This window comes from Mustelus asterias, chromosome 7 (genome assembly GCF_964213995.1).
Source record: "Mustelus asterias chromosome 7, sMusAst1.hap1.1, whole genome shotgun sequence".
In the NCBI taxonomy this organism is placed as follows: Eukaryota; Metazoa; Chordata; class Chondrichthyes; order Carcharhiniformes; family Triakidae; genus Mustelus; species Mustelus asterias.
The window spans coordinates 103,602,663-103,624,625 of record NC_135807.1 but is presented as its reverse complement, the minus strand read 5'-3'; the positions used below and the strand labels follow the sequence as shown (position 1 = coordinate 103,624,625).

The window sequence follows — 21,963 nt, the reverse complement described above, 5'->3', positions numbered from 1 at the left end:
ATTTGTCCTTGAATATGAATACCAAAACTGCACACATTATTCCAGGTGTGTTACCAAAGCCATGTACAAGTGCATTTCAATCCCCTTGCAATGAAGGCCAATATGCCTTTTATTTTCCCTAATAGCTCCATTCAAACCATTTGTGCTCCTTTCCCGAGTAAATCCAAGTCTCTTGTGCATCAACAAGTACGAGTTTCATAACTTTAAAAAGTTATGCTTTTCATCTCCTAACTTACCAAAGTAAGTAACTTCAGACTTCTGCATTATTCTCCATCTGCTACCTTGTTGCCACCTCACTTAGCTTGTCTGTATAGCTTTTTAGTCTCTTTGTCTTTCCTTTGCTTACACTCTCGCCTAGTTCTGTATTGTCAGCAAGCTTAGATATATTCGATATATTACAAGCTCAGATATATATTCAGATATATATTTATATATTCAGATATATATTTATGAGCTGAAAAAAGGGCTTAGGAGAGCTCGGAGGGGGCATGAGAAGTCCTTGGCGGGTCGGATCAAGGAAAACCCCAAGGCTTTTTACTCTTATGTGAGGAATAAAAGAATGACCAGGGTGAGGTTCGGGCCAGTCAAGGACAGTAGTGGGAACTTGTGCATGGAGTCAGAAGAGATAGGAGAGGCGATGAATGAATACTTTTCTTCAGTGCTCACCAAGGAGACGGGCCATGTTTTTGAGGATGAGTGTGTGATACAGGCTGGAGGAGGTAGATGTTCTGAGGGAAGATGTATTAGCAATTTTGAAAAACCTGAAGGTCGATAAGTCCCCTGGGCCAGATGAGAGATATCCTAGGCTTCTTCGAGAGGCAAGGGATGAGATTGCAGAGCCTTTGGCTTTGATCTTTGGGTCCTCACTTTCCACGGGGATAGTCTTACTGTACTCACAGGGATAGTGCCAGAGGACTGGAAAGTGGCGAATGTTGTTCCTCTGTTCAAGAAAGGAAATAGGAATGACCCTGGTAATTATAGGCCAGTTAATCTTCGGTGGTCGGTAAGTTAATGGAAAAGGTCCTGAGGGATAGGATTTATGACCATTTAGAAAGGTGCAGCTTAACCTGGGACAGTCAACACCGATTTGTGAAGGGTAAGTCTTGCCTCACAAATTTGATTGAATTTTTTGAGGAGGTAACTAAGTGTGTAGATGAAGGTAAAGCAGTTGATGTCAGATACATGGATTTTAGTAAGGCGTTTGATAAAGTCTCCCATGGTCGGCTCATGAAGAAAGTAAGGATGTGTGGGATAGAGGGAAATTTGGCCGATTGGATAAGTAACTGGCTATCTCATCGAACACAGTAAGAGTTTTAACAACACCAGATTAAAGTCCAACAAGTTTATTTGGTAGCAAATGCCATTAGCTTTTAGAGCGCTGCTCCTTTGTCAGATGTTTCTGCTCTCAAACAGGGCATACAGAAACACAAAATCAAGTTACAGAATACTGATTAGAATGTGAATCCCTACAGCCAACAAGGCCTTAAAGATACAGACATTGTGAGTGGAGGGAGCATTAAGCACAGGTTAAAGAGATGTGTATTGTCTCCAGACAGGACAGCCAGTGAAATTCTGCAAGTCCAGGAGGCAAGTTGTGGGGGTTACAGATAGTGTGACATAAATCCAAGATCCCGGTTGAGGCCATCATGTGTGCGGAACTTGGCTATCAGTTTCTGCTCAGCGACTCTGCGCGGTCATGTGTCGTGAAGGCCGCCTTGGAGAACGCTTACCCAAAGATCAGAGGCTGAATGCCCGTGAAGTATGCCCTGTTTGAGAGCAGATATCTACTCCATCTGACGAAGGAGCAGCGCTCCGAAAGCTAATGGCATTTGCTACCAAATAAACCTGTTGGACTTTAACCTGGTGTTGTTAAAACTCTTACTGTGTTTACCCCAGTCCAACGCTGGCATCTCCACATCATATCTCATAGAAGACAGGATGGTGGTGGATGGAAAATTTTCAGACTGGAGACCAGTTACCAGCGGTGTACCACAAGGATCAGTGCTGGGCCCTCTGCTATTTGTGATTTTTATAAATGACTTGGAGGAGGGGGCTGAAGGGTGGATCAGTAAATTTGCAGATGACACCAAGATTGGTGGAGTAGTGGATGAGGTGGAGGGCTGTTGTCGGCTGCAAAGAGACATTGATGGGATGCAGAGCTGGGCCGAAAAATTGCAGATGGAGTTTAACCCTGATAAGTGCGAGGTGATTCATTTTGGTAGGACAAATTTGAATGCGGATTACAGGGTCAAAGGTGGGGTTCTGAGGAATGTGGAGGAACAGAGAGATCTTGGGATCATATCCACAGAGCTCTGAAGGTTGCCACTCAAGTGGATAGAGCTGTGAAGAAGGCCTATAGTGTGTTAGCGTTTATTAACAGGGGGTTTGAGTTTAAGAGCCGTGGGGTTATGCTGCAACTGTACAGGACCTTGGTGAGACCACATTTGGAATATTGTGTGCAGTTCTGGTCACCTCACTATCAGAAGGATGTGGAAGCATTGGAGAGAGTGCAGAGGAGATTTACCAGGATGCTGCCTGGTTTGGAGGGTAGATCTTGAGGAAAGGTTGAGGGAGCTAGGACTTTTCTCTTTAGAGCGGAGGAGGATGAGGGGCGACTTAATAGAAGTTTATAAGATGATAAAGGGGATAGATAGAGTGAACGTTCAGAGACTATTTCCTCGGGTGGATGTAGCTGTTTCTAGGGGGCATCACTATAAGGTTTGTGGTGGAAGATATAGGAGGGATGTACGAGGTAGGTTCTTTACTCAGAGTGGTTGGGGTGTGGAATGGACTGCCTGCTGTGATAGTGGAGTCGGACACTTTAGGAACTTTCAAACGGTTATTGGATAGGCACATGGAACACACTAGAATGATAGGGAGTGGGATAGCTTGATCTTGGTTTCGGACAAAGCTCGGCACAACATCGAGGGCTGAAGAGCCTGTACTGTGCTGTACTGTTCTATATTCTATGTCTCTGGATGTCCAGATCACCAACAACCTGTTGAGGAAAAAGGAAAAAAGTCTGAGATCACATACCAACCGACTCCAGAACAGCTTCTTCCCTGCTGGCATCAGACTTTTGAATGTACCTATCATAAGTTAAGGTGATCTTTCTCTAGCTGTGATTGTAACACTATATTCTGCACCTTTCCTTCTCCTCTATGTACTCTATGAATGGTACGTTTTGTCTGTGTAGCACGCAAGAAGCAATACTTTCACTGTATCCCAAGATGCAGATGAGAATAATAAATCAAATCCAATCAAAATCATGCATACTTTCTGCTGCCTGCTAACCAGTCCTCTATCAATGTTACTGCATTGTCCCTGCTACATGCATCCTTTTCTTTAGTGTGGCACCTTGTCGAATACCTTTTGGAAATCCAGGTATTTGACATGTGCTGGGTCCCCTTTATCCAATTACATTCTCCAAAAAACTAAATTTGTCAAACACTGTTTCTCTCTGTTAAAACCATGTCGACTTTGATTATACGATGGTTTTCTAAATGTATTGTTAAAACTATCTTAATAGATTCCAGCAATTTTCCCAACCCTTACTGGTGTAACTTGATTTCTGTTTTCTCTACCTCTTTTGAATAATCATGTTGCATTTGTTAACTTGCAATCTTTTGAGGGTGTTATAAATTTGGGAATTTTGGAAAATCATAAGTTTGTCCATCATCTCTGCAATGGTCAGATCCTGGAGATTTGTTGTTTTTTAGTCCCATCAGTTTATCTTGTTAAAAACAAAATACTGTGGGTGCTGGAATCTGAAGCAAAAAAACAGAAAATGCCAGAAAATCTCAGCAGGTCGAGAATTGGCTCAGAATAGAGGCAACGTTTCGATGCTAGATGACCCATCGTCAGAGCTATATGAGCTTACCGAAGGGTCATCTAGACTCAAAGTTGGCTCTGTTCTCTCGCCACAGATGCTGTCAGACCTGCTGAGATTTTGTCGTATTTTCTGTTTTTAGTTTCTCCAGTTGTTTTCCTTTGCCAGTATTAAGCTGACATTCCTCGCTTTTAGCCCCTTGGTTACCTTCTACTTCTGACTAGCAGTTTGTCTTTTAGCTGTTATACTATTCTCCTTATCTCTTTGCCCCTTTTTTATTCCCTTTGGATTTCCTCTGCACTTTGTATATTTAGCTTGGTGCTCGTGAACTTTACAATTGCCATATGCCTTTTTTGTGTCTCATTTTAACTTGTATATCTTTATCCAAGGAGCTCTAGGTTAAAGTCCCTTTTACTCTTGTGCATGTGTTCACTTTTTCCCTGAACCGTTTCCACTTTGAAAGTTCAATTATTATTTTGCCACATCCATTGTTGACCCAATGGGGCGTGAACCATTTCCAGTTATCACTCCTCTAGATCAGTACTTGTACATTTGTTTGTACCTTGCCAAGAAGAGTTAATAGAACATAGAACGTAGAACAGTACAGCACAGAACAGGCCCTTCGGCCCACGATGTTGTGCCGAGCTTTGTCTGAAACCCAAATCAAGCTATTTCCTCCCTATCATCCCGAAGTACTCCATGTAATGCCCTTGATCTTTTTCAATTGACTAATTACTACTGTCTTAACTGATTTTTGTAGCAGCACAGGACATACCAGATCGTATTTAGCAAGGGCAGATCAATTGATTTAATTTAAACTAACCTCAGCTGAATTTGAAGTAATTGTAGCAAAGGAAGCTGATCTGGGTCAAGCTTCAACTGTGCTGGTCCATACAGGTAAAAATTATTAATACTGGTTTGAGTGTCCATAGGTATTTGTTGAACAAAAAAATCTGGGCATCATAGGCTGAAATTACCTGGCAGGGGTGAAATCCTGATCACTCATGTAGTTCGCCCGGGGTAGGGTACAGTCAATGATCAGGGTAGCCGATGAGGTTCAACCAAGGCATCACCAAATGCAATTTTGCAAAGCCGTCTCGGCCTTTCGACTAAGATGAAACACCAGATCAAGCTCAAGGTGGGGTGCAATGCCTCACCCTGTCAGCTTGGATCTTGTTTATCTCTCATGGGGATCATGAATTGGATTCAATTTGACTTTATTTTTTGGAATAAAAATTAAAATAAAATTTTTTGAATGGAGGCAATCCACAGAACCTGCACTTTATTGACCTATTAGATGGGATCAATTTAATTGGTGAGGGCTGCTTTGTGGAAAATGGACTTTTGAATCAGTGATTCTCTCCAGATTGCACTGATGAGTGGAAATCATGAAGAAAATATAGGCCACTTCACTGTGCCACTTGGGTTGTGCAATAGGTGCATCATAAATTTGACATGAAATTCACTTTGTTCCTGCAAAGCCACGTGTTCTGATCTCCATTTTCTTTAACTAATTTCTTAACTGGCTTCTTTATGAAAGTTGGACAAATTCAATAATGGTGCATCACTTGTTGGATTCAAGTTGAATCGGGCGCTAGTTCTATCTTGAGTGGCAGCATACATTAAGTGTAAGTGGTCATATAAAGTGATAAACTAAGTGCAATGTGTAAGTTAATAAGAGGGGGAAGCAAGTGCTGCTCTTTGTCTGCACTACTTGCAGCAGTTTGTACAAGCTTGACCAATATTGAATTTTTTTGTTCAATGTCTGAGTGCTTAGTGCTTGGTAGTAAAACTGAAGTTATAAATAATTGACTCTTAAAGCAGAACAGGTTCTGAGTCTCGATTGCAGTATGTTGATATTTATGAGTATAGACTGCTCTAACTGAACACATCTGCAGTAAATATTTGCATCTCTTTTCTCTCCAGCTCTTAGTTTGTTGGCTGGAGTGTGAATTTAAGTCATGTTGACACATGGCTGAAGAATAACAACAGCAATTTATTTTTCTATATAGTGCCTCTAACACATACAACGATTTATAATCATCTAGAAAGGAATAATTTGATTAGGGATAGTCAACACGGTTTTGTGAAGGGTAGGTCGTGCCTCACAAACCTTATTGAGTTCTTTGAGAAGGTGACCAAAGAGGTGGATGAGGGTAAAGCAGTTGATGTGGTGTATATGGATTTCAGTAAAGCGTTTGATAAGGTTCCCCACGGTAAGCTATTGCAGAAAATACAGACGCATGGGATTGAGGGTGATTTAGTGGTTTGGATCAGGAATTGGCTAGCTGTAAGAACAGTAAGAGTTTTAACAACACCAGGTTAAAGTCCAACAGGTTTATTTGGTAGCAAATGCCATTAGCTTTCGGAGCGCTGCTCCTTCGTTAGATGGAATGGATATCTGCTCTCAGACAGGGCAAAAAGACACAAAATCAAGTTACAGAATACTGATTAGAATGCGAATCTCTACAGCCAACCAGATCTTAAAGATACAGGCAATGTGAGTGGAGGGAGCATTAAGCACAGGTTAAAGAGATGTGTATTGTCTCCAGACAGGACAGCCAGTGAGATTCTGCAAGTCCAGAAGGCAAGCTGTGGGGGTTACTGATAGTGTGACATAAACCCAAGATCCCAGTTTAGGCCATCCTCATGTGTGTGGAACGTGGCTATCAGTTTCTGCTCAGCGACTCTGTGCTGTCGTGTGTCGTGAAGGCCGCCTTGGAGAACGCTTACCCGAAGATCAGAGGCTGAATGCCCGTGACTGTTGAAGTGCTCCCCCACAGGAAGAGAACAGTCTTGCCTGGCGATTGTCGAGCGGTGTTCATTCATCAGTTGTCGTAGCGTCTGCATGGTTTCCCCAATGTACCATGTCTCGGGACTTCCTTTCCTGCAGCGTATCAGGTAGACAACGTTGGCCGAGTTGCAAGAGTAGGTACCGTGTACCTGGTAGATGGTGTTCTCGCGTGAGATGATGGCATCCGTGTCGATGATCCGGCACGTCTTGCAGAGGTTGCTGTGGCAGGGTTGTGTGGTGTCTTGGTCACTGTTCTCCTGAAGGCTGGGTAGTTTGCTGCGGACAATGGTCTGTTTGAGGTTGTGCGGTTGTTTGAAGGCAAGAAGTGGGGGTGTGGGGATGGCCTTGGCGAGATGTTCGTCTTCATCAATGACATGTTGAAGGCTCTGGAGGAGATGCCGTAATAATCACTGAAACAACTATATGATGACATCAACAAGTTGCATCCCACCATCAGACTCGCCATTGACTACTCTCCGGAATCGGTTGCATTCTTGGACACACGCATCTCCATTAAGGACGGTCACCTCAGCACCGCACTGTACTGCAAGCCCACGGATATCCTCACGATGCTCCACTTCTCCAGCTTCCATCCTAAACACCTTCAAGAAGTCCTCCATCTACACAGGATCTACTCGGATGAGGAGGATTGCAACAGGCACCTCCAGACGTTGAAAGATGCCCTCATAAGAACAGGATATGGCGCTCGACTCATCGATCGACAGTTCTGACGTGCCACAGCGAAAAACCGCACCGACCTCCTCAGAAGACAAACACAGGACACGGTCAACACAGTACCATTCGTCGTCCCGTACTTCCCCAGAGCAGAGAAGCTGCGGCATCTCCTCTGGAGCCTTCAACATGTCATTGAAGACGAACATCTCGCCAAGGCCATCCCCACACCCCCACTTCTTGCCTTCAAACAACCGCACAACCTCAAACAGACCATTGTCCGCAGCAAACTACCTAGCCTTCAGGAGAACAGTAACCACGACACTACACAACCCTGCCACAGCAACCTCTGCAAGACGTGCTGGATCATCGACACGGATGCCATCATCTCACGTGAGAACACCATCCACCAGGTACATGATACCTACTCTTGCAACTCTGCCAACGTTGTCTACCTGATACGCTGCAGGAAAGGATGTCCCGAGGCATGGTACATTGGGGAAACCATGCAGACGCTACGACAACGGATGAATGAACACCGCTCGACAATCACCAGGCAAGACTGTTCTCTTCCTGTGGGGGAGCACTTCAACGGTCACGGGCATTCAGCCTCTGGTCTTCGGGTAAGCGTTCTCCAAGGCGGCCTTCATGACACACGACAGCGCAAAGTCGCTGAGCAGAAACTGAAAGCCAAGTTCCGCACACATGAGGACGGCCTAAACTGGGATCTTGGGTTTATGTCTCACTATCAGTAACCCCCCACAACTTGCCTCCTGGACTTGCAGAATCTCACTGGCTGTCTTGTCTGGAGACAATACACATCTCTTTAACCTGTGCTTAATGCTCCCTCCACTCACATTGTCTGTATCTTTAAGACCTTGTTGGCTGTAGGGATTCACATTCCAATCAGTATTCTGCAACTTGATTTTGTGTCTCTGTGCCCTGTCTGAGAGCAGATATCCATTCCATCTGATGAAGGAGCAGCGCTCCGAAAGCTAATGGCATTTGCTACCAAATAAACCTGTTGGACTTTAACCTGGTGTTGTTAAAACTCTTACTGTGTTTACCCCAGTCCAACGCCAGCATCTCCATGTCATAGCTGTAAGAAGACAGAGGGTGGTGGTTGATGGGAAATGTTCATCCTGGAGTTCAGTTACTAGTGGTGTACCGCAAGGATCTGTTTTGGGGCCACTGCTATTTGTCATTTTTATAAATGACCTGGATGAGGGCGTAGAAGGATGGGTTAGTAAATTTGCGGATGACACTAAAGTTGGTGGAGTTTTGGACAGTGCGGAACGATGTTGCAGGTTACAGAGGGACACAGATAAGCTGCAGAGCTGGGCTGAGGTGGCAAATGGAGTTCAATGCGGAACAGTGTGAGGTGATTCACTTTGGAAGGAGTAACAGGATTACAGAGTACTGGGCTAATGGTAAGATACTTGGTAGTGTGGATGAGCAGAGAGATCTCGGTGTCCATGTGCACAGATCCCTGAAAGTTGGCACCCAGGTTGATAGGGCTGTTAAGAAGGCATACAGAGTGTTCGCTTTTATTTGTAGAGGGATTGAGTTTCGGAGCCAGGAGGTCATGTTGCAGCTGTACAAAACTCTGGTGTGGCTGCATTTGGAGTATTGCATACAGTTCTGGTCGCCGCATTATAGGAAGGATGTGGAAGCATTGGCAAGGGTGCAGAGGAGATTTACTGGGATGTTGCCTGGTATGGTGGGAAGGTCTTATGAGGAAGGGCTGAGGGGCTTGAGGTTGTTTTCATTAGAGAGAAGAAGGTTAAGAGGTGACTTAATAGAGGCTTACAAGATGATCAGAGGATTAGATAGGGTGGATAGTGAGAGCCTTTTTCCTCGGATGGTGATAGTTAGCACGAAGGGACGTAGCTTTAAATTGAGGGGTGATAGATATAGAACAGATGTCAGAGGTAGGTTCTTTACTCAGAGAGTAGTAAGGGCGTGGAATGCCCTGCCTGCAGCAGTAGTGGACTCGCCAACATTAAGGGCATTTAAATGGTCATTGGATAAACACATGGATGATATTGGAATAGTGTAGGTTAGATGGGCTTTAGATTGGTTTCACTGGTCGGCGCAACATCGAGGGCCGAAGGGCCTGTACTGCATTGTTATGTTCTACATTAAGGCAGATGACCAAAAGCTTGGTCAAGGAGGTAAAGTCACAGATTGAGGTGCATGATTGTAGGGAGGGTATTTCAAAGCATAGGGTTTATGCAGTTGAAGACATGGCCACCAATGGTGGAGCAAATAAAATTGAGAATGCACAGCGAGCCTGAATTAGAAGAGAAAAGTTATCTCGGGGGGTGAGTTGGGAATGAAGAGAGACTTGTGGGGTTGGAGGAAATTGCACAAATAAGAGAGGTTACAGAGACAAGGTGATTGAAATATTTCAAAACAGTGATTTTGAAATAAAGATGTTGCTTGACTGGGAACTAATGTAGGTCAGCAAACATAGAAGTAAGAAGGAAACTGGACTAGCTGTGAGATTTGACATTGGCAGCAGAGTTTTGGGTGATCTTAACTTCACAGAGCAGAAAACGGGAGAACCAGCCTAAGTTGGAATAGTCAAATCAAGAGGTGATGAAGGCATGAAGATGTGAAGGTTAGAGAAAATAGAGGAGGTGGAGTATCCTTATTTGAGGATGAAATCACTTCAATGTTGAGTGTTGCATCAAGGCAGAGAAGGCAATGTGCATGAGAATTAGAAGTAGAAAAGAATTTAAGCTGAGGCTTAGTTGATAGCATATTCACTTCCGAGTTAGCAGGTTGTGGGTTCAAATCCCAGTGCAGAATTTGAAGAGAAAAATCAAGACTGTTGTTGAAGTACAGTACTGAGGAGATGTTATAGAGTCAGATGTTTACAGCATGAAACAGGCCCTTAGGCCCAACTTGTCCATGCCACACTTATTCTTTTAAACCCCTAAACTAATCCCATTTGGCCCATATCCCTCTATATCCATCTTACCCATGTAACTGTCTAAATTTTGTTAAAAGACAAAATTGTACCCACCTCTACTACTACCTCTGGCCGCTTGTTCCAGACATTCACCAACCTCTGTGAAAAAATTGCCCCTCTGGACACTTGTATCTCTCCCCTCTCACCTTAAACCTATGCACTCTAGTTTTAGACTCCCCTACCTTTGGGAAAAGATATTGGCTATCTAGCTGATCTGTGCCCCTCATTATTTTATAGACCTCTAAGATCACCCTCAGCCTTCTACACTCCAGAGAAAAAAGTCCCAGTCTATCCAGCCTCTCCTTATAACGCAAACCATCAAGTCCCAGTAGCATCCTAGTAAATCTTTTCTGCAGTCTTTCTAGTTTAGTAATATCCTTTCTACAATCGGGTGACCTGAACTGCACACAATATTCCAAGTGTGGCCTTACCAATGTCTTGTACAAATTCAACAAGATGCCCCAACTCCTGTATTCAATGTTCTGACCAATGAAACCAAGCATGCCGAATACCTTCTTCACCACTCTGTCCACCTGTGACTCCACTTTCAAGGAGTTATGAACATGTACCCCTAGATCTCTTTGTTCTGTAACTCTCCCCAACATCCTACCATTAACTGAACCAGGGCAGGACTTGCTCAATCTACCAAAATGCATCACCTCGCATTTATCTAAATTAAACTCCATCTGCCATTCGTCAGCCCATTCATTGGCCCAAGATCAAGATCCCGTTGCAATTGGAGATAACTTTCTTCACTGTCCACTATGCCACCAATCTTAGTGTCATCTGCAAACTTACTAACCATGCCTCCTATATTCTCATCCAAATCATTAATATAAATGACAAATAACAGTGGACCCAGCACTGATCCCTGAGGCACTGTTAACGATGCTGTCCTTCAGATGAGATGTTAAAACATGCCCCATCTGTCCTCTCAATGTTTAAGTTTATTAATTGTCACAAGTGGGCTTACATTAACACTGCAGTGAAGTTACTGTGAAAACCCCCTAGCTGCCACACTCCGGCCCCTGTCCAGGCACACGGAGAATTTAGCATGGCCAATGCACCTAACCAGCACATCTTTCGACTGTGGGAGGAAAACCGGAGCACCCAGAGGAAAGCCATGCACACAGACAGTGACCCAAGCCGGTAATCGAACCTTAAATACTGTGTCACCGTGCCACCCTATCTCCGTCTGAGGTGAACATAAGAGATCCTATGGCATTATTTTGAACAATGCCAGGGGAGTTATCAGCACTGCGCTTGCCAATATTTATCCTTCAAGCAACATTATACAAAAAGCACAAACGTTGTCTGAGAGCCTGCTGTACCCAAATTAGTTGCCGTCGTTCTGACGTTACAACATTTAACAAGTACTTAATTGGTTGTAAAATGCTTTTGGACATCTGACGGTCATGAAATGGCGATATAAATGAGAGTTTTCTTTTATAGAGGGAATAGTGTATGAGCCCTGAGACACAATTCTTCAGATATGGTGAGATCTAATCGCACTATTTGAAGAACAGCAAGCAAATTTCTCTCCGTGTTATATTCAGTCCCACAACCAGTATCACCAAAGCAGATGATCAGATGGCTTTTTGTGGCAACCTAAGAATAGGACGAGGTCATTTAGACCTCAGATTGTAATCTACCATTTTCATTGATCATGACTGACTGATGTGTCCCTCAAATCCATTTATCCAATTGTGCATCATTTATTACCAATCGCTGTCTTTAAAAGTTCAATTGACTGAAAATCCTTTTGTGGGCATGAATTCCGTGCTGCTGCTTTGTGTGAAAATGTGGTTTCTAGATTCACTACTGATTGGTCTAGCTTTAGAAAATTATAGCCCAGTATCGGCAACCTGTGGGCCGTCCATCAGGGTTCTGAGTGCGGTACATGAGACATTTAGTTGACCATTGTTCACGCACAGGGTTACCAGATTCTGCTGGTTTCCAGCCGCACAGTTATTTCCTACCAGTAAAGCTCAAGTGATATGCACATAAAGCAAGGATACGTGAAGTGAGGTGCATACCAAGTTCACTGACAGTTATGCACTCCCTCTGAGTCCATTAAAATGTACTGAGTATGATGTAAGGTAAAATTAAGTATTTTTTTAGCCATTTCAAGTTGATGACTGTTACTATATGAATGATTAAACATTTTCTATAACTCATTAAATATTTGATATTAAATATTTGGAGTTGTAGAAAACAGATTTAATCTTATTCATGGTTTCCTGGTTAGTGCACATGCCCCATTTCAATCTTGCAACCCATTGAGATGAAGGAGGGTCACTCATGCAGCCCATTTAGAAACTTAGGTTGCCCATTACTATTATAGCCTGTTATTCTGGGTTACTGCACCGCAGGAAAAACTATTTCAGGTGTTCTTGTCTTTTATGCTAACTCTGAAGCAATTGTATATCTCTTTTGATATGTTAACCAAGAATAATGCCAAATTTGCTGGCGAATAATCCCTGATTCCTCAAGATGCTACATGTTGAGTGCCTTTAAAACTATAGACATTTTGATTCCAAGAACTTGAATCATTCATACCTTGTAATCAAGAAGTCATTTGACAGCACACTCAAGTCTTAAGAAGACATTTTGTCAAAACTATTTGTCTTGCACTCACCACGACAATCACAAGAATACCAATGTCAGGATGAACAACTATATACTGTATAAGAAGGAAGTGCTGATTTTTGGCACGTGCACTTTGGTAGGGATGTTGCTGTGGGAAATGCACCACACCAATTAATAATGACTGACAGCTGCCAAAAGTTGTTTGAAAATTTAAATCAGAAGCTTGACTCTAATCAAGGCATTGCCCTGAGGAATGGTTATCACTTAGTTTGGTTAACTGAAACAGGCACAATGTTTGTACATGTTCTTTCTGTCTGTGAAGTCCAGGGCCCTGTGCATTAATATATTAGCTTCCAGGATACACAAATGTGCTACGCTGTGAGCCTGAGAATCTTAAATTGGTTGTCAGCATAATTTTTAGCACACTGAGGATTATTAGCAAATGTTGTCTAATTGCAGAATCACTTCTAACGTTGGACACAGAATCATGTCTAATGTTTTGTGGTTTGCAAGCAAAGACTGGTTGGGTAGGTCTGTACTTTGCCTGTTGCAAAGAGGTGGAATGGACATGCTGTTGGATACAATGCACCAGTCTCTTTGATGTATGGCCTACAGACCTGACATCAAACTGGTACTGTAATTCCGATACCACATTACTCATTTGTGTGATGGCCAGAGCATCTTTTTGGTTAGGTGTTGGAGGGAATAAACAAAATGAGTCTTTTGAGACAGTATAGAATTTCAACAAAAATGGCTTTTATTCAACATGCATGCGGGAGAACAGAACTCAGAACTGTAATTCCAGCTTGCTTCCGAGATACTCTGCTCCTCAAAGGTTCTTACAAATTCTTATACCATTTTTATGTTACAAAGCGTTACATTTACACTAGGTCATCATATTGTTCGTTGAAATTTGTTACAGTTCTGTTTTGATCACATGGATCCATTGTCCTGTGTGCTTTAACTTTATTGGTTTTCTGGACATATCCTGTCTACCTGTTTACAACATCAACGCATTGTTTATCAAGCCGATTTCAGTGGTGTGTTAATTGTCCCCATTTACCTGATATTTGATTAGTTTCCAGAGACACAATGGCTCCTCTTGACATTGTGGAGTCTCCTTAAGCAGTATCGATTCTCTTACTGTTGCGGTAGCCTCTGAAAGATCTCACCTGGGGTGCAACTGTGTTAGTGCTGTCTGGGATGTGGTAATTAGTTGTGCCTCCCGTCAGTGAGTGTGAACACTACAGTCAGGCTGTCTGTTTAACCCTTTCCATTCATTCCCCTCCTGATGCAGCCATGCTCCCTAGGTTTGCCCTACTACAGACAGCAGCATCCTGTTCGTGGCTAATGGTTCAGGTGTTGTTCCTGCGTGGTAGCAGCATGAAACAGCTAGTTTCACCTGTTGCTCAAATGTTTGAGATACCTTGCTCTTCCAGGGTAATCTGTGGTAGACCGGACACTTCTCAGGGCCCTAGGCTGTTCATGAGTTTGTGTGATGTACAAGCCATTCGGCACAGTCAGTACACTGATTGGGATTCCTACAGTTCCATGTGGTATCAGTTGGGAATTTTCAGCAATCTTGTAAATAGAGTCCAACCCATTTGCTCACCATACAAGCTTGATGCTAAAGTAGGGGGCATCAAAGATATCTTATGGGTTAATGGCTACCCTGATCAGATCATCTTGTGCTGTATATCGTTTGTTCATGAGTTTGTGCAATATACAGCAGGCAAAAATAACATTTTGCACATTGAGCTGTTTTAGCTACACAAAATAAATGATCGCCATTTGCTGATTCATTTCTCAGGGCAATGTTTCGACCAATCAGACAAGCTGCCTGGTTTAAATTGCCAAACAATGCTTGGCAGTTAACTGTCAGTCGCTGTTAACTGGTGCATTCTCCATGTCCATGTTCCAACCAATCAGTACTCCTCATACAATATAACGTGGTTGTTTCCCATGGCATTGGTGTTCTTGCGATTGTCCTGATGAGTGCAAAACAAAAAGCTTCGACCACGTCATTTTTTTTTCAGCAATACTCAATGATTCAGGTGTCGTAATTTGTCACCCAGATCAGTTAGGAATTAGAAGCCTGCTGTGAAAATCTAGACATCTTGGAAACTGCTTTCAATGTGAAAACATTGTTCATTATAGAGTGCAAAATACTTGAATTGTGCTTTCTTTTCCTGCTTGAGTTAGACTTGTAGCCTAATTTTTGTTTATACCATTGAATTGCACTAAGATCATTTTAATTTACTTTTTTAGGCAGAGGCCAGGCTTGCAGCTAAGCGGGCAGCTCGAGCAGAGGCACGCGATATTCGTATGAAAGAACTGGAACGACAACAGAAAGAGGTATGAGCAAATCCAATCAAGCATGTAAAGGTGTTATTTCTGGGTGCTGGAGGAAAGAAGGATGTGATGACAAATGAAAACAGGTGTGGACTTCAGTCAGTCGCATCAAGTAAAAATGCAGCACTGTTGCTGAGAGATGAGGACCAATTTAAACCAAATCTGAGAGCTCACATGCACATGATCTTTCTTGCTCTTGCAGGAAACTGTTAATGTGAGGTACCAATAAAGGTGTCGTCATTGGTGTCTGTAACAAGTCTTTCGCGTCTTATTTGTCGTAGCACAGATGAAATAAACAAAGATCTAAGTTGCCAGGTTTGCCGTTTAGACTTTGTTTTCCTATCTGAGTAGTGGTGATAGAAGTATAAAATTAACTGTGGCTATGAGAATTGGCTTGTAACCATTGGAGGCCCTTCTGTGCACTTGCACACTTGCAGCTTAAGAATTGTTTCTTCACCAAACAGTGCATTACCAACTCAGAAGATCTGGAAAATGCAACATGGACAGCGAATAATTTCAAGTTCAAACCTGTGCATATATTCTATTTTATCACCTTTCTACCTTAAATTTGCTAAGCTATTTGGGAGATGCCATACTGTTGGTGCTGGTTTAATTGTTGCACTACCATTATGGATATCAGCAGGAAGGCTTTGCGCAATGTTCAAGTGGCTGCTTTCTTCATCCTTGTGAAAGCACTTTCCATTATAAATTGCCAATAATAATTCAACTTGAAGACTATAAAGCTCTTCCTGCATTTGGTTGTATCAATCTGTACATGTGACACAAAATATCATAATACTTTATCTTTTTGGGCAGTCTTTTTAAACAAGCTGTCCTTTTATCAATGTTGGAAAACATATATGGGAGATTCCTTGCATGAGCTATCAAAAATGGCTTTGGACTTGGTTGAGTGTTCCTTCTAATAATATGTTGGTAATCCATTCACCTGAGGGAATCCTTGTGGAGAAGAATTCCATGTGATACCAAGGAACAGCCTTGCTAGGTTGAATTAATAATTGATCTATTTCTTGTTTTATTGTCCTTTGCCAGGATATATTGAAAAAAGTATGTACAGTATAATTTCACTTCTCACCATCTACTTAAAAGTATGACTTCTGCATCTGAAGCAACGGAGAATTTTCGGGCTTGTGTCTGAAGTCGCGTGTACTGATTCCTTGGCATATTTGACCGTATTGTGATGATAGAACTTTATCTTTAGAAGATCGGTGTTATAGCTGACTTTGCTTGTGATCGAACTATGTTCACTTGTATCTATTATTACTATTGTTTGACCAACTTGTATCCATTGATGCACACTGTCAACTTGAGGTTTCTGTTATTTGTATAGCTTCTTGTAGTTGGGACCAGAATAATCTCTCTGATTATCAGTTAAATGTTAGCTGATTAATTGTATTATCCAGGTGCTCTTTCTGAAGTGTGTTGGTCCCTCAGAGGGTGAGACTGGGGAATTAACCTTGGGAAACCAGGTGATGGCAGAAGTGTTGAACAGATGTTTTGTGTCTATCTACAATGGAGAAGACACAAAACAAGAGGTAAAAGGGACTTGGAAACTATTAAAACTAAAGGCGGACAAGTCCCCAGGATCAGATATCTGCATCCTAGGATCTCAAAAGCAGTACTGGTAGAGATAGTAGATGCATTGGTTATGATCTTTCAAAATTCCCTATATCCTGGAAAGGTCCTAACAGATTGCTAATCTCCAGGGGAGACAGAAAGCAGGAAACTACTGGCCAGGTTGCTTAACATCTGTCATGGGGAGCATGCCAGAATCCATTATTAAGAAAATAATTGTAGGATATGTACATCGTATTAAAATCAGGCAATCAACATACTTTTGTGAAAGGAAAATGTGCTTCGCTTAATTTCAGAGTTTCATTTTGAATAGTCGCATGCAAGGTGGTTAAAGGGAGACCTGTGAATGTGGTGGACATTGATTTACAAAAGACATCTGACCAGATGCTACATCAAAGGTTACTTCACAAAAAATGATTTCATGGTGTCAGAAATAACAAATTAGCACAGATAGAGGGTTGCTTAGCTTACGGGAAGCAGAGAGTTGGGTTAAATGGGTCACTTTTGGAATGGCAAGTTTTAACTAGTGCAATGCCACAGGGATCAGTGCTGGGGCATCATATTTAGAAATTCTATCGGTGACTTGGATGAAGGGACTAAATGTATGGTTGTTATATTTGCTAATGACACAAGGATAGGTAGGAAAGTAAGTTGTCAAGAGGATATAGAGCCTGAAAGGAATTTACTTAGGTTAAGTGAGTGGTTAAAAATTCAAGTTATAACATGGAAAATTGTGAACTTGTCCAATTTGGCATTGTGACTTACATAGAGATTGCAGAATTATATAGTACAGAGGGATCTGGTGTCCTGCTGCATGAATTAGAAAAAAAGTATGTATGCAAATGCAGCAAGTGATTTGGAAGGTAACTAGAATTTTGGTGTTTATAACATGGTATGATGAGACTGTGTTATTGATATATCTTTCTGTAGAGTGTTTTTGAAGTCTGTTTTCTTTCAAAGCAGTCACTATGTCTGGAGCAATTCACCAGATGCTGGAAAGCAGGATAATTACTCATTTTAGTCCTGTGGTATTTACTTAGAATGTAACTAATTGCTTTTAGTTCATAACTAGAGAGGACACCTGGGGCTTTATGGATTAAAGTAATGGAAGGTAAATTAGGTGTATAAGGTCATGTGATGTAGTTAATTGGAGGAGTTAGGTTTGTAGTGGAGAAAAACAGCTTTCTTTGTTCAGTCGTTGGAGGGGGCTGTTAAAAGATAAAAGCCTGCAAGCTCTTTCTCTGACCAGTCATTGAGTCATAGAGGTTTACAGCATGGAAAGAGGCCCTTAGGCCCAACTTGTCCATGCCGACCTTTATGTTAAAACCCCAAAACTAATCTCAATTACCCGCATTTGGCCCATATCCCTCCAAACCCATCTTAGCCATGGAACTGTCTAAATGCTTTGGAAAAGACAAAATTGTACCTGCCTCTACTACTACCTCTGGCAGCTTGTTCCAGACACACACTATCCTCTGTGTGAAACAATTGCCCCTCTGGACACTTTTGTATCTCTCCCCCTTTCACCTTAACCCTATGCCCTCCGGTTTCGACTCCCCTACCTTTGGGAAAAGATATTGACTATCTAGCTGATCTGTGCCCTCATTATTTTATCGACCTTTATAAGATCACCCCTCAGCCTTCTACGCTCCAGAGAAAAAAGTCCCAGTCTATCCAGCCTCTCATAACTCAAACCATCAAGTCCCGGTAGCATCCTAGTAAATCTTTTCTGCACTCTTTCTAGTTTAATAATATCCTTTCTATAATAGGGTGACCAGAACTGTACACAGAATTCCAAGTGTGGCTTTACCAATGTCTTGTACAACTTCAACAAGATGTCCCAGCTCCTGTATTCAATGTTCTGACCGATGAACCCAAGCATGTTTAATGTCGTCTTCACCATTCTGTCCACCTGTGACTCCACTTTCAAGGAGCTATGAACATGTACCCCCAGATCTCTTTGTTCAGTAACTCTCCCCAACTCCCTACCATTAACTGAGTAAGTCCTGCCCTTGTTCAATCTACCAAAATGCATCACCTCGCATTTATCTAAATTAAACTCCATCTGCCACTCGTCAGCCCTTCATTTTGTTTGAGCTATATATGAACTGTTATGAATAAAGCTTACTTTGATAAAAGAACCCTAATTTGTTAGTAGATTCACACATGGAATGAAGCATTCTCTCCTCACAGCTATGCCAAAAATAAAAATTGTTCGGGTCTAATCTGACTTAATGTACGTTAGTTCAGGTCCAGCACACTAACATAAAGAGATTAGATAATAAAAATGCAGAAATGTTGGTACAGTGGCTCAGTGAGACCACACCTGGAGTACTAGAATAATAACAGAAAATGCTCAAACTTACTAGTTCTGGCAGTATATGTGGAGAGGAGCAAAGTTAAAAGTCTTACTGGATTTGAACATTAGGAGCCAAAGTTCCCAATAATAGTCATATTGGACTTAAAAGCGTCAATGCTCAGCATTTTCTGTTTTATTTCAAGTCTCCAGCATCCCACGCTGTTTTGTTTTTATTCTAGAATACTCTTAAACAAGTGTGGTTTCCATTCTTAAAACATTAAATTGCATTGGAACAAGTTCAGGGAAAGTTCAATTGACTGATTCCTGGAATGGGGTCATTATCTTCTGAGGAAAGGTTGGGCCTATACCCAATGGAATTTAGAACATGAGAGGTGATCTGATTGAAACATACAAGATCCTTGGTGAACTTGACAGGGTAGATGCTGAGCAGATGTTTCCCCTTGTGAGGGAGTCTGGAACAAGGGGACACAGTTTAAAAATTAGGGGTTTCCCATTTAAGAGATTCTTTTTTATTCTCTTGAGGGTTGTTAGTCTGTGGCATTCTCTTCTTCAAGACAGCGCTGGAGACAGGGTCATTGAATATATTTAAAACTACGTTAGATTTCTGATGGTCGGGGGAGTCGAGTGTTATGGGGGGAAAGACAGGAAATTGGGGTTGAGGCCAGAATCAGATTAGCAATGATCATCTTAAATGACAGAGCAGGTTTAAGGAGCTGAATGGCCTTCTCCCAATTCTTGTGTTCTTGTTGTCTTTTGTGCTTAAAGTTAAATGCTTATTGACTTTGACTTGCTTCGGCGTCCTTGACTTGAAACAAATGGACCAGAAATTGGCTGCGTGAAGATTGCTGTGGATATCCTGGACCCTCACAAAGCTGCTTAGCATTTTATGCAAGTTCCAATTATTAATAATATGCACAACTATGGTAATAGGTATTTAGGATCCCAGAGGTCATTCACTTTGTATCCGTGAAAAACACATCCGAATATTTTTGAGTGGCAAGAGGTGAGAAACTTTAAAAGTGTATTTATGTGCACAAATCACCAGAAGCTCATGTATGGATGCAGTGCTATGAAAGAGGTTGATGGAATTTGAACCATATCTCAATGGGTTTAGAATGCAAAGCAGTATAAGTGATGCATTTGTTGTACGGGACCTTGGTTGGACCCTTTCTGAAATGCTGTGTTCAGTTTTGGGCACTGCATTTCAGGAAGGATATGTTGGCCTTGGAGAAGCAAACAGCATAGATTTACCAGAATGATACTGGGGTCGAAAGAAGTAAAATGTTACAGATTGCATAAACTTGGCTTGTCATTCTTTGAGTTTAAAAGGTTGAAGGATGATACAAATTGTAAAATAATCTGTGTGTAACATCAGACAGGGAAACTGTTCATTTTAGTACGGGAATTGTCAAATTAGATTGAGGCTATTTGAGATTGAAATCAAGATGCATTTGTTCTCAAAGGGTACAAAAAAACTATTTTCCTACCCCCAGAAGTCAACTGAAATTTTGATGCCCAAGAGTGGATAAATAGAGTTGAAGTATCGATCATCCATGACCTAATAGCGAAGCAGATGAGGCTTCAGTGACTGTTCCTGTGTTTTCAGTAAGAAATAATTGCCCACAATACATCAACTCTACATTGTAATTAAATTCACCGTATGCTGTTAGGAATCTGAAACCCCTCCTGTTTTTGTTTTGCAACTCCGGCTTGTCAACATATAATTAGCTCTGCACAGTTGAATTGGTGAGACAGAATACTGCTTAGTTTAATGACTTGAGCCGTGTGGGAGCCATGATGAAAAGTTTTTCTCTTTTCTTTATTGACACATCTGGAGAACATCAGTTTTATGAAATTATAAATGTAATTCATACCTAATATATGAAACTATTATCATTTCAGTTGGTGCCCCAATGAAAGTCTTGTTTGACAGTGATCTTCTGGCAGAAATTAGTAAGCTCATGTCTTGTCTAAGTTGTCTAACAGTAAAACCATGCAAAGCAGAACTTGCACTAAAACCAAACCAGTAATTGTGGCAAAAAAATGGTTCAATTTGTGTCTTTTGTATTCTTTGCCATGTGTATTAGGACATATGGAAAGGTGAATGGTGGACGAGTTCTGACGAGAGTTTTCAGATCAGGTTGACTAAGTGTACACATGTGTTAACACATTCGATATTGCATTAGGGTGAACAGATTTGACCTGTTCATGACTGACTACATAAACTATTATTGATTTCAGTGTTTCCGACTCTGACAAGATAGCTGAGATTTATTGGAAACATTTTTATTTATTGTTTGGATGATTACAATGCACTGTGAATGTAGCACAGTCAATAGTGTGACAAATGCATTGATAGAGAACCTGGTAGGTTAACTTCTCTGTTAGGATAAAATAGCATATGTGCATTTTCATCCTGTTTGTTTCAGTCCAAATGGTACTTCTATTTTTATATCCGGCACAGTGGTTAGCACTGCTGCCTCATAGCGCCAGGGACCCGGGTTCGATTCCCAACTTGGGTCACTGTTTGTGTGGAATTTACATATTTTCCGCGTATCTGCGTGGGTTTCCTCCAGGTGCTCTGGTTTCCTCCCACAGTCCAAAGATGTGTGGGTTAGGTTGATTGGCCATGCTAAATTGCCCCTTAGTGTCAGGGGGATTAGCGGATTAAATAGAGGTTTGCAGGAATAGGACCTGGGTGGGATTGTTGCTGCAGGCTCGATGGGCCGAATGGCCTGCTTCTGCACTGTTAGGTTTCTATGATTCTATGAAACAGCTTTGGAAGGCTCGGTGAAAAGTTGTTGGAATCATCCGTTGGAATAAAATGCTTTTCTGTT

At 41.8% G+C, this 21,963-nt stretch overlaps 1 protein-coding gene across 22 annotated transcripts in view; it reads left to right on the top strand.

Moving 5' to 3' along the window:
• lrrfip2 (leucine rich repeat (in FLII) interacting protein 2) overlaps nucleotides 1-21,963 on the top strand; it is a 182,624-nt gene that overhangs the window by 39,235 nt on the left and 121,426 nt on the right. For all 22 annotated transcript variants that reach the window (XM_078216627.1, XM_078216617.1, XM_078216619.1 and 19 more), the window contains exon 3: nucleotides 15,130-15,216. In XM_078216627.1, coding sequence (XP_078072753.1) covers nucleotides 15,130-15,216 — 87 coding nt within the window. The remainder of the gene's footprint in view (nucleotides 1-15,129; nucleotides 15,217-21,963) is intronic.